This window comes from Lepeophtheirus salmonis, chromosome 1 (genome assembly GCF_016086655.4).
Source record: "Lepeophtheirus salmonis chromosome 1, UVic_Lsal_1.4, whole genome shotgun sequence".
NCBI classification, from domain to species: Eukaryota; Metazoa; Arthropoda; class Copepoda; order Siphonostomatoida; family Caligidae; genus Lepeophtheirus; species Lepeophtheirus salmonis.
In genome coordinates, this window is record NC_052131.2 from 28,838,734 (window position 1) to 28,850,802 (window position 12,069).

A 12,069-nucleotide genomic window follows, 5' to 3' on the forward strand; every position below is an offset into this window, starting at 1 on the left:
GTTATGTTATAAGATATAACCTACAGCAAAATCCATCATCTAATAAAAATTTAATATTTCAATAAAGAGCACAACTTTGCTAAACATGAAGATAATTTAATGAAATTTTCATGAATTACAGAATAGGATATTGTGCAAAAGTTGTTATTTTTAAATACCTGTAATTAAATTGTATAATAGGAAATTCGAGTATATGATTATCTTTCCACGCTCTCCGGTCTATTAATAATAATAGTTATTGAAAAAAGCTGGTTAAAAATTTAGATAAAGTACTTTCATATACTTTGTAGCAAAGATTGAAGGTGCTAATGTCAAATTGACATTGATGTAAATCGTATGAAGGATTTTTTGAAAAATTTACAAGATGATACAAAAATAACTGTGTTAAAGTCCATTATAAGTTTTATATGATCCATTACACATTATCAGTGATTTTGAAGACTATCTTAAGATAACTTATTTTCTAGCAAATGGTGCGATTAAGGACATATTTTAAAAAGATTGGGTGAAAGATTAAGAATTTATCTACATTAAATATTAATGAAGACAAATTGATGTCCCCAATTTAAGTAGTAAACATCCAGCATTTTTACGGGGATCCCCAAAACACTTCTAGATTTCCGTGCATGCCTCCTGCAAGATTTTTCCTCTCCGTAAATCGGCATTTTGTAACATTCCTACTTTATGATTGCAAATAAATTACGAAAATTTATCCCAAGAAATGCAGACAAATAAGGTAAAAGAATAAATCAATCTTATTTTTTGAATTTATTAGAAAACTTATAGTTAAGTTAATATAATATTAACCTTTTTCAAATGACAATATACTTCGTTTAATTGGACTCTTTCTCGTAGTTCCGAGATCGTTTAATATAGGTATCCAGACTTTACAGTAGTTGGATTTTGAATCAACATCTAACTTTCGTGAAATATTGATGAAGCACAGTCATAGTAAGTTTCTTAATAAATATTATTTTAGATGAAGATTTCAGATACACTAAATCTGAAATGCAATAATGATCTTAATACAATACTTCAAATTAAGGAGGTCACAAATACCATAATCTGATAACCTTCAGCGTTGGATTTTTCTTCCTTAAGCTTTAATTCTATACTATTTGAAAACATTGAAATAACGAATGTATATCATTAGGAGATAATCAATCAAGACATTCCAAATCATAAAATATACTGATATGAGGCTTATGCCAAGTCCATGATGGGATCAAAAGTAAAGGAAATAACGAAAGGAGTTTCCATACGAACGTTGCATTTCAAAAGGTTATGGAGTCATTTGCCGAAGGATGAAAGTAAGGATTGGACTGAATGGGGTAAGGAAATGACTGAGGAGGAGTCATTGACAGGCTTATTCCATATAACTTTATTAATCTATAAATGAATAGTCATAGAATATGATATATCTCCATACGCTTATGCTGATATCTATTCCTCGAAAACCTCAACGTGTTTGATCATTTATATAGATATCGTAGATATATTCATATAAGTTGACGTTGTAGTATGTAAATTAGGAAAACTCGTGCACTAATAACCATGAAATGTATGCAGCTACATAGATTATTATTTCCCTCCTGGATGAATTTTAAGGTCAGAAAGGACCATCCAAATTAATTTAGGGATCAGTTTGGTATTTTTCATCTTCGTCTCATTTAAGTCCTTCCCTAAGGAGGGAAATTTCCTCCACCACTATAACTAAGGAAATACACTTGCTGTCTCGGAGTAAAATTTGACATTTTGAATCTAGGTAGTTGAATCCCATATGACGACAATGAAGTAGATAATTATCCGCCTTGTAATTTGAGGAAGAAATAAGGACTCTCAAGGACTTGCTGCTGTGCTTCCTTTACTTTTTACGAGTCACACACATGTAGTTAATGGGATTATTAAAAGTCCTAAGTATCACAATAGTTGCAAACAATATCCTTTGAATAACTATCTGAAAAGGTGAGCTTCAGAGGTTGCGTAGATGGTGGTCATCAATATAGTATACTGTATAGTAATTCATGGTCTATCTCTACTTTGGTGAAATACATCAATCCAAGATTGTCAAATAACTTATAAAGTTCATCACTACTTTTTTAATGAGCTCTGGAAATGTCCAAAACAAGATCAAATTTTGACGTTTTCCAAAATCTTAGTGAAATAATCCTTTAAACACGAGGTCTTTGAAAGCTGAATCTATTCCTTTTATGTCTTTTTTGTAGCACCCCCCAATTAAGGAATTACAGTGAACAACACATCTGAAATGATTTGGTAGGTGAAATTCGGAATCTTTTATTAAGACAGTTGTTAATTCAAAAAAATGAATATCTTCATCCCGGAAATAATTTCCTTCTTCTTTATTATCATCATAATGGATTCCATAATTTTCAAACACTTAATGAAATTTTTTGCACTGTCGGTTATGATTCCTCCATCACACTTATTTTGCAAGCCATGGTCGAAAATAATGATTTAAAGCTTCGGCAATTTTATCGTGAGTGTGGCTGCTTTCTATTCTAGAGCATGCTAATACTGCTTGACCTAAAAAAAAAATCTGTTTTTATCAATGGCAAGTTACACCAATATAGCCACGCTTTGCAGCTGACCAACAATCTTCTATCAAACAGAAACAGTTAATATTTGAGAAAGTGTCATTTTTTCCTTGATATTAAAAAATTGATGATCAATATTTTTCATAAGTGCTTCATAAGAAAGGACTTTTAAGCCAGAACAATTTTCTTGAAATGTTCATCCTTCATTAAAGTTGACGGCTGAGATGACTTTGATTTAACAACATATTCTGTCATTAAAGAATTAAAATAGTTTTAAGAAATGTGAGCTCCATAACTTAACCATTTAGTTTAACAAAAAGATTGGATTGAGGCTTGAGATTGTGAATATACTTTCAACCTTTTCTTCCCTTTATCGGATGAATGACTTTTTCAAGGACCATGGCGAGACTCTAAATGACGTCGTAAATTGAATTTGATCTTTCAGTAGCAGTTACCTCTTTCCCACATTTCCCAAAGTTTAAAACTTTTTTTCTTCAACACTTAAGAAGAAGAAATGGTTCCAAGTTCTAATCACATTTCAAAAATTATTTTCAATGGATTTTATCACGATTTTTTAAAATGTTGTCGAATTATTTCTATTTAATATCAAAATTTAACACCATATAGACTAGTGTACTTCCGGAAGTGTAACATAAAAATTACATTTTTTATTACATATTAATATTAAAATCCATCACACCCTCGTTTAATTTTGTTCTTTTAATTGGTTTCATTAATGAAATACTTTGTAACAGGGAATTTAGAGGGGGGGCTATATTTTTGTAATTATCCATTCATTGGTTCAATACAATAGTCTATATGATTTTGTTGGCATCCTTGTAAAGAGATAATCTTGTATTTGTTTCTTTTGATGAATTAGTGTACAGTAATTTTAAATAATTGTCTTCTTTATTCACAAATCGATATAATCATATAGTATATATTTAATTTTGTAAAAAAGTGATGGAGAATTTATAAAGTACATACTTATCTTAATGTATAAGTTGTGTAGTTTAGACCGCACTATCCAGAGGATTCCAAGAAAACAAGATTTAGGACACTCCACACGAGCTATTACGATTTAAAAATAAAAGCAACAATTCAGTTATATTATTTATTATAAAAACTTAGGATGCTATTTTGTCGGAATTTTCTGGATAACTCTCTCTACGGCATTCATAAAGGAGTAATTTTGGTGTATTCCACTATCCTGAAAAGTTTCATCAAGATAAAAATTCTCTAGGTGTAGAGTACCTTTGTAAGCTATAGTTTATTTAAAAAAATATATACATTTAGTGAAATCTTCTTTGCTTTATATTAAACTTAGCGTAATTCAACGAGGCACAAGAAAATGACAAACCCCTAAAAACAAAGAATTCCATTTTCCCCATTTTAGCATGTTGTTCAAATAGTTCCTCGAATTAAGAATGAGATATTATAGAAATGAATGCATAATTAGAAACATACAACATCTATAAAGAAATATTAAATGTGCTTTATTCTATTTGTTTTCTTGTAGGTGAAAATTGACTATGAACATTACAAAAGTTATAAAACATAGATTTCAACAAATCCCGTTTTTTGACTAGAAGTTGGAAGTCTTGAAATATAAATCCCTTTTTTCTATTTGTGCTAAGTATAAGTATTAAGTTTTTTCCTCAGAAGATAAAGAAAAAGTAATTTTTATTTGCAAAGTGATATAATTATTCTAATATGCTTATTAAGGCATAATATTTCTCAACTCACCCTTTAAATATTACCATTTTAATATAATTAAATAATTAATATTAACATTGTATTATACCAAAAGTTGGAGATATTCAATATATGAATGAATATTGCCATAAAACAAATAATTTCACTATCATATACATAATTAACAATTACTTAAAATCCGACAAAATGGCAGGGAAACTCATTTTATTCCAACTAATTATAATCTAAGAACTAATGTTTTTTATAGAAGTCCAAGAGAAATTTTGCTTAATAGCAATATTCGAACTTTCGAGTTTTTCTAGCATTAATAGATTTTGTCGAACGTACTCCACCATTCTTGAGAGCTGTTCAACAGATATATCGTCTCTTTTATTGAAGAACCCCTCCCATAATGCATTAGCCAGACGAGTATCAGAACCAAGAACTCCATCATCATAGAGAAGAAAGGCAATACGGAGTTGATTTGAAAGCCCTGAAAGATAGTTATTACGTTTTCGACCCTTGACTCCCACTGAGCCAATTCGATTATGAGCTTCATTCCAGATAGCTTCAATTAAGGAATTTCGAATAGAAAAAAAGACTTCGTTCATTTCTGAAGATGGATCTGAAAAAAAGGGATTTCAATTTGTGTATTTTGTAGTACACACGATTTAATATCTTATAACCTACCTTGTAAAAGTCGAAGTGAAACCATCCACACGTGTAGTTCCACAACTTTAAACCATGAAAAAAAGGTATCATCCAGGTCCAATGTTTCAAACCAAGTAAGAGCATCTATATTTACAGTACATTTAGTAGATAAGCTAAGTCCCACGCGTTTGATTTCACTATTACTAAGACTCAAAGGTGATCTATTCAGACTCTTTAACGGATGCCCCACATTCATATCCCTAGTAACACCAATACCCAACAATTTTCCTAAATGATTCACACTTCGAAGATGACTTGGGGTCCTTCTAGCCCCTTTTAAAGTACCAACTAATGCCATTTAAGCTATGAAGAATTTATCGGTCGTCTGTTTTTGATTTTTATATGAATAACTGTGTTATGTTTATTTACATTTTATGTAAGTGTTCTATTATGAAAACAAACAAAAAATTTCACTGCCTGAACAGGGAACAGCCGGAATACTGATTAAATGAATATGAAACGCGCTTTTTTGTGCTTGACGGGAGTGCAAAAGAAAGTTGTTATATTAATAAATTAATACGGTAAGTTGAAACTTTAAAATACCCATTTTAAAAAAATAACTAAATTTATTATTTATTTTCATAAAAAGTTAAACAATTATCATTTCAACAAAAAAGAATATGTATTTAGTTTAATCTAAGTGAATTAAACACATATTTTATAGAATATACACTCATTAATACATTTTCTTGCCAACTTCTCTAAAAAAGGGATATCAAATCAATTTTTTATTAAAGTTACATGATTTCAAACATTGTCATGCAGAAGTCACCCCATACTTAGTACTTTTTGGAATCAAATTGCATCCAAATTCACCAATATCTAAGGTAAACTTTTTGTTTCTAAAGCAACCAGTCAATTTCATTAAGTTTAATTTTGAAATGGATGAGTATAAGCTATTTAAGTTTCAATTTATTTTATTAATAAGATAAACTCGTTTGCACTCACGTCAGGCACAAAAAAGAGCTTTTTCCATATTTATTTAAACATTTCCTAGACAAACCATAGACTTGAGCTGTATATTTAGAATTTCGTGGATAAATATAGACAATATAATAAAATTATAACTACCGATAATGCAACGATTATATTATTAGAAAGTTAACTTTTGATAAATGATAAAGCCCAGTTTTGCATGATACAAAACGATAATTAATAAAAGGACAATTTTGAAGGTAAAAATCATATAAGAGTATACGTATATTATATTAATAAACACTTCGCAACAAAGTTAATGTCTTAACATAATGTAGACTTTACACAAATAATTTTTTATTATTTTTATCGAACTAATTTCACTCATACCATCAAGCAAGACAAAAATGTATCGTGGAAAAAAAGTGGATTTGCATACAAAATAAAAAAATAAATACTAATAATTATAGTATATAAATATGTATAATTGTAAAATGAAGGTTTGAAATTCATTTGCATATTATGTTTTTCTCTTTAGTGACATTTTTTTTTTTTTTGGTCTTATAAAATGTAATTTAAAAAAAAGCTCAACACATTGGACAAAAATATAGTTTATTTTCACATAATGACGCAGGACTTTCTTCCTAATTCTGCTTTTGCAGCATCAGCAGGTGTTCTATTATGATAGTTTAAAGGACGAGATCTTCGTTTGTTACTTCTTAAAGACTTGTAAGAGCCAGAACCCACAAAAGAGGAAGATGATATAGAGGAATTTTGTCCACTGGAGGTTGAAAGAGCATAGGATTTGAGATTTTGTTGAACACTTTGAGGCAATGGAAGTTTATCTATTCCGTACACTGATGTTCGATTGACAATGGTGTGTGCACAGAGTTCGTATAAAGAAGAAACTAAAAATATAATTAATCATTGAATTATTACTTATGTTGCAAACCTTTTTCAAAATAGAGGTTCAGTAATATTGTTTTTGTTTTCCTCCCTACCTTTATTTAACCTCCATAATCTCTCCATTCCGTTTCGTTTGAGGGCCATTCGAGCTAACTCAATAAAACTTTCTGATATGTTAAAATTAACTAGAGGAGAGACTTCGAAAAATCCCATGGAGTTTTTCTCAGCGTAGTCCTCAGCTTCATTTTGGTCGACTTGTCTTCTAAAAGCTAAATGCAATCTATTTCCTATTAAAACCTTAGGAATTCCAGGAGCATGCTATAGATAGATTCAGAAACATAGTTTTAGTATTTGATCAATTATCATTAATAATTATAATGAACGCCTCACATCATCCACTTCTTTTAGCCAGCGATTGATGCCTTCAAATGACCATTTGTTGGTTATATCATACACTAGTAATATTCCTTGTGCTCCACGGGAGTAAGATCTGATTATGGTGCAGAATCTCCCTTGTCCACTTGTGTCCCATAGCTGAAGTTTCACTCTTTTTCCATCAATGAGTATCATGGTAGTCTTATAAGCTAAATATCAAAGCTAACTATGAAAAAGGGTATAAAGGATACAATGAACCTTACCTGCTCCAGAATTGGCGGAAGTCGAGCAAGAAAAAGGGGAATCCGAGGCCCCATCTTGCAAACCTGAAAGAATCTCTTGTTTTCCAACATCGGAATCGCCCACTAAGAGGACTTTTAACAAATAATCATATCCCTTATTTGTAGAAGAAGGGTTAGGGGAAGAAGTTACTTCTCCAGGACTACTTAGATCCATATTTTGAACCACTCGACCTTACAGAATCATTCGTTATACTATAAAAATAAAACCATTTTCGTCACTTCATTATTCTTTCTTTCTTTTAATGTCCCTTGAAAGGTTTTGTGGGTATACAACATAGAGGGCGACACTCTACTTCTATAGTACTTCAGCACAGGCGTACACTTTTAGTAGTCTTGTTAAATATAGTTGTAGTAATAATACTAGATGGACTTGAGTCTTGGCACAACATTACTACCAAAATAGAAATTGTAGTAAAATTGTAATTTTTATACAATCCACGGTAATTTACTATAATTTAAGTACATACATTAAATTTATTTAGTTTATGATGCTATAATTAAAGGCACATAATATCTGTTATTTACCCTATAAGAGAAAATGAGCTTCCTTCTTCAGAAATTGGAACTTAATTTTAATTATAATCCTTTTTTATTCCATATCATAGAACAAGGACTACTAGGAGAATAAGTTTGACTGAAATAAATTATACTTTTTGATAAATTCAATTTGCCCCTCTCCCTCCCCAAAAGTTAACGCCTTTTGATTCACAGAATTAACAATACATATTATTTAAGGAGTATGGAAAATTGACTGAAATTAATATTAGACAAAAATATTTTATGGATAGCTTGATTTGACTGAGTATTTATGAAAATTATATATGTTATGTACTAGTTGCAACGTGCAAATTGTGCAAGTTCAATTTCTTAGTGTTAAAATACATTATTTAATTACAACATGGGTTATTCTATCATTTCACTTTGATCTATTAAAATTAAATGGTTATTTTATGTACTAGCAGTAGTATCCGGCACTACCCAGAGTATTAGGCGTAGACTAAAATACAAATTTTGCTTTAACAATAAAAAAAGATTACTACCACTACTTCATTGTTACTCTCAGTTTTTCATGAGCACAATCTCACGAAACTACGAATTCATATGTATTTTTGCATATGCGTTTATATTTAATTAAAATCTTAACATATACAAAGTTGCACATGAATTATGAATAATAATTCTATAATTTTTATGTTATACAAAATGATGCGTGTGTAAAGAAAAAACTAATTACAGCGATTAAAAAAGAAAAAATGGTTGATGCGTGTGCTCTTTCTTCTTTTTTGTTCATTATTTAATAAGTCGTGGGGGTGTAGCATCTCCCTCTAAAACAATAATTATCTCCTATCTTTGTTGTAAATTGATTTCAAAATGCATTATAAAATAAATAAATATGAATTTAAATATAATTATAATACTTTCCCTGAACTAATACCATTTAAATGTAGTAATCTCTCTCTTCTTTATAGCAGTAATTCATTTCCTCGCCCCAAAATCATATAACAGGCAGCTGATATTAACAATGGTCTTAGTTCAGTAATACAACATGTCTCACTCCCACCTTCTTCTTCTGCTCTTACACAAATCCCATCTTTCGATATACATTAGAGACTAAAAATAACAAAAACAAATAGAAACAGGAAGGTGGGAGGATGAAAAGATGCCTTCTAAAGCTAAATAAAATAATACGTTTTTTATGTAATTAATAATTATACAGAGCTCTCAAGTTTTGAAATCAGTTTGGTGTAAGATTTTTAGTCATACTACCTGATGTTATACGTTTTATGACGTCATTCAACCTTAGTCTCAAGTTGTAAAATAAGTTTTTGATAAATTAAGAATATTGCATGCAAAAAAAAAAAATATTGACAACCTTCTGTACATTAAACAATACTTGTTTTGAGTTTCTTTCAAAGGGAAAAGGGACTTAAATTTAAAATATAAAGGTTCTATATAATATATTTTAAAATTTGAAATTTATGATGCGTAATAAAGTCAATGGGTAGTGTGAGTTTGATGGGATATGAGTGAATCTTGCGCCATTTGCATGAAACATGAGAGTCCAGATTACGTAAATATTGAAGAAAAGATTTAGTTATAGTATTTCTGATTTGTATATATTTACCACATCAAAAATTTAATTTTAAAATAGAATTCTTATAGATAAACTATATGGTAGGAGATAGGGGAAGAGTAATAACTGATCTATGCTTAATTATAATATATAAAGTGTACAGAAGTTTTACCTAATTTGATTTCATATTCTACTATAAATTATTACAAAATAGTATTATGTACTCCTCGGTTTTTATAATAACATGAACTCTTGATTCCTTCAATCTATAAGAATAATATCCATTAGGAGAATTAAGGCATTTCATAATGTGACTATGATATAGAATTTAATTAATCAGTGAGTGGATACAATTTGACTGAATTGAGTGAAACACTTGTTATTTTACAAATGTTTTTGCTAATTGTCGTGAAAAAGTATGTAAAAGTAATATTGATTCAACTTTAGACCCATCTAGCGAGTGAAACATAATTAATATGTGTATGTATGAATTAAAACACGTCACTGGGTGCACTGTATATAGTGCTCCCTGATTCATAAACCAATACAATTTAAAGAAAAAGGCAGTCTAATATATCTACTAGGACGTCAATATAAAAGCTTGGTGGGAGTGAAATATCAGTCGTACACTCGTTATGGTATAACCTTGTATTTCTATTAACCTTGGACTAACCCTTATAATTCTCTCTATCGTAAAGACTTGTTTTTTAAGATTGTTTTTTGTATTTAAAAAAATTCCATATTTGACAAATAAATTTACTTTTTTCAAAAAATTTAGAGCTTAAGTTTTTTGGGCGGGATAACATTTGAACATATAACTTATTTTTATAAAAGACAAATTGAAAAAAAATCTCGAAATTTTTGATCTTTTATATTTTTGGGCATTATGAAAAATGTGTCTTCCTAAAATTATAAACAAAAATGGGGGCCAATGGCCCATTGGCTCCTATGTGTCCGGTGCCACTTTCTTATACAACTTTTATATATTTTCCATACCTGTTATCATTATTCTTTAATTCTTGAGGATGGAATCTCTAAGTATAAAGTGGTTGTGTTGTTGAGGAGTCATAAGGGTAAGTTTTCGTTGGACTCGGAGTAGAATTGAAGATCAACATCTGAGTAATTCTTTCCTATGTTCTTGTTATATACAAGTGGGATTTTTGTTTATTTCCTTGCTCCCATAGCTACTCGCAACCAATGTAATAAAATATCATGACAGCTAAGCAGCTATCTCTCAAAAATTATAATAATTAATTTTATGTTGTTTTTTTACATATTGACAAATCATATTTTTAACAAATTTAACAATGTACATAAAATCCTTCAAACCTCTTACTACAAATATAAATTTGTTATAATCTATAAATACATAGGAGAACTTAATTCTACAATTGAAAGAATAGCCGAGGAGAAGATTAATACATTTAATCACTCGAATGAATCTATGATAATCAGTCCCTCTATCATAATTCATAGGTTCCCATAATTTAAATATAGATTGTAATTGTTTCATACAAATTTAAACTTGACTTTAAGTTCAAATATCATGCCTTGGTCCTTCCACCTCAAATAACCCATAAGGAAGAAAATCACAATTACATTAATATTTTTAATATCTGTGAATTATAGCTTATGGGAATGACTAATTAGTAATTGTTTTCAAAGATATTACTTCATAAAGACTTGAGACTCAACTTTGACTAGAGTACAGTTTTTGAAGACTTGAGACCTACTAGAGAAGAACTTGAAATCGTTTGGAACGTGATACTAGACTTTAATTCATATGCAAAGATTATTCCAGACTTTATTTGGATTACTGAGTATTTGTGAAAATATTTTTTCCGCTCATTGTGAGATTAATAAATAATCATAATTCTCAGAGAAAAAGTTTTCCACAATTTTGTTTAAATGTTTCTGTAAGATATAAAGTACTTATGTAAAGGAATTTCGATCCTATGGTGTCTAGTGGCGCTCTCCAAGAATGATTGGAATTACTTAATCCTCACAAATTTTGATTGGACAAAGATGTTCTTATTTCACAAACAGATATAACTCAAAATCCATAACTTTGGCATATACAGGGGGTCCCCACATAAGGCGGTGTTTGGAATTATTCTAACTCTCCGTATAGTAGGAATATTCCCCTCATATCGCGTTTTTTTTATATTATGATAATAAATTATAAAAACTAAATGTATATTGAGGTAAACAAGAATTTTTGTAGTTGTTCATGAGTCCACTCATACTGTGCCTATATATTCATATAATAGAAGTATAATTGTGTCTAGGGGGGAGTGAATTAAAACTTTTGCTTATTACATATTATACAAACTTGCAATTTAAAAGTTGTTAATGAATAAACATTGGTTAAGTTACGATTATTTAAATTTTTACAGTATTGAAATGACATAATTAAAAATAAAGAAATACCCGATTAAGATTAAATTTTACAATTATTTTACAAGTATTTCATATCGGATCCGGACCAAACGGAGTATTGTTATTATACATGTTAACCCTTTATCCATATTAATCT

The 12,069-nt window shown here is 29.5% G+C and overlaps 3 protein-coding genes across 5 annotated transcripts in view; all 3 read right to left on the bottom strand.

Moving 5' to 3' along the window:
* LOC121117966 (XK-related protein 6) overlaps positions 1–12,069 on the bottom strand; it is a 492,224-nt gene that overhangs the window by 27,677 nt on the left and 452,478 nt on the right. The gene's annotated exons all lie outside the window — the stretch shown is intronic.
* On the bottom strand, positions 4,031–5,259 carry Uqcc1 (Ubiquinol-cytochrome c reductase complex assembly factor 1). The gene is made up of 2 exons (XM_040712574.2): positions 4,941–5,259; positions 4,031–4,875 (listed from the first exon to the last, which is right to left on the bottom strand). Exons 1-2 carry the CDS (start codon positions 5,257–5,259, stop codon positions 4,496–4,498), a joined length of 699 nt encoding a protein of 232 aa, XP_040568508.1. The 3' UTR covers positions 4,031–4,495.
* LOC121118066 (RAS oncogene family member Rab40) overlaps positions 6,129–12,069 on the bottom strand; it is a 91,301-nt gene continuing 85,360 nt past the window's right edge. For 2 of the 3 annotated variants that reach the window (XM_071890634.1, XM_040712615.2), the window contains exons 2-5: positions 7,421–7,850; positions 7,173–7,366; positions 6,878–7,100; positions 6,129–6,784 (exon numbers count right to left, since the gene is read on the bottom strand). In XM_071890634.1, coding sequence (XP_071746735.1) covers positions 6,495–6,784; positions 6,878–7,100; positions 7,173–7,366; positions 7,421–7,613 — 900 coding nt within the window. In that variant the 5' untranslated portion in view covers positions 7,614–7,850 and the 3' untranslated portion in view covers positions 6,129–6,494. Of the gene's footprint in view, positions 6,785–6,877; positions 7,101–7,172; positions 7,367–7,420; positions 7,851–10,529; positions 10,761–12,069 lie in introns of all 3 variants that reach the window. The other variant, XM_071890631.1, reaches the window with a different exon arrangement.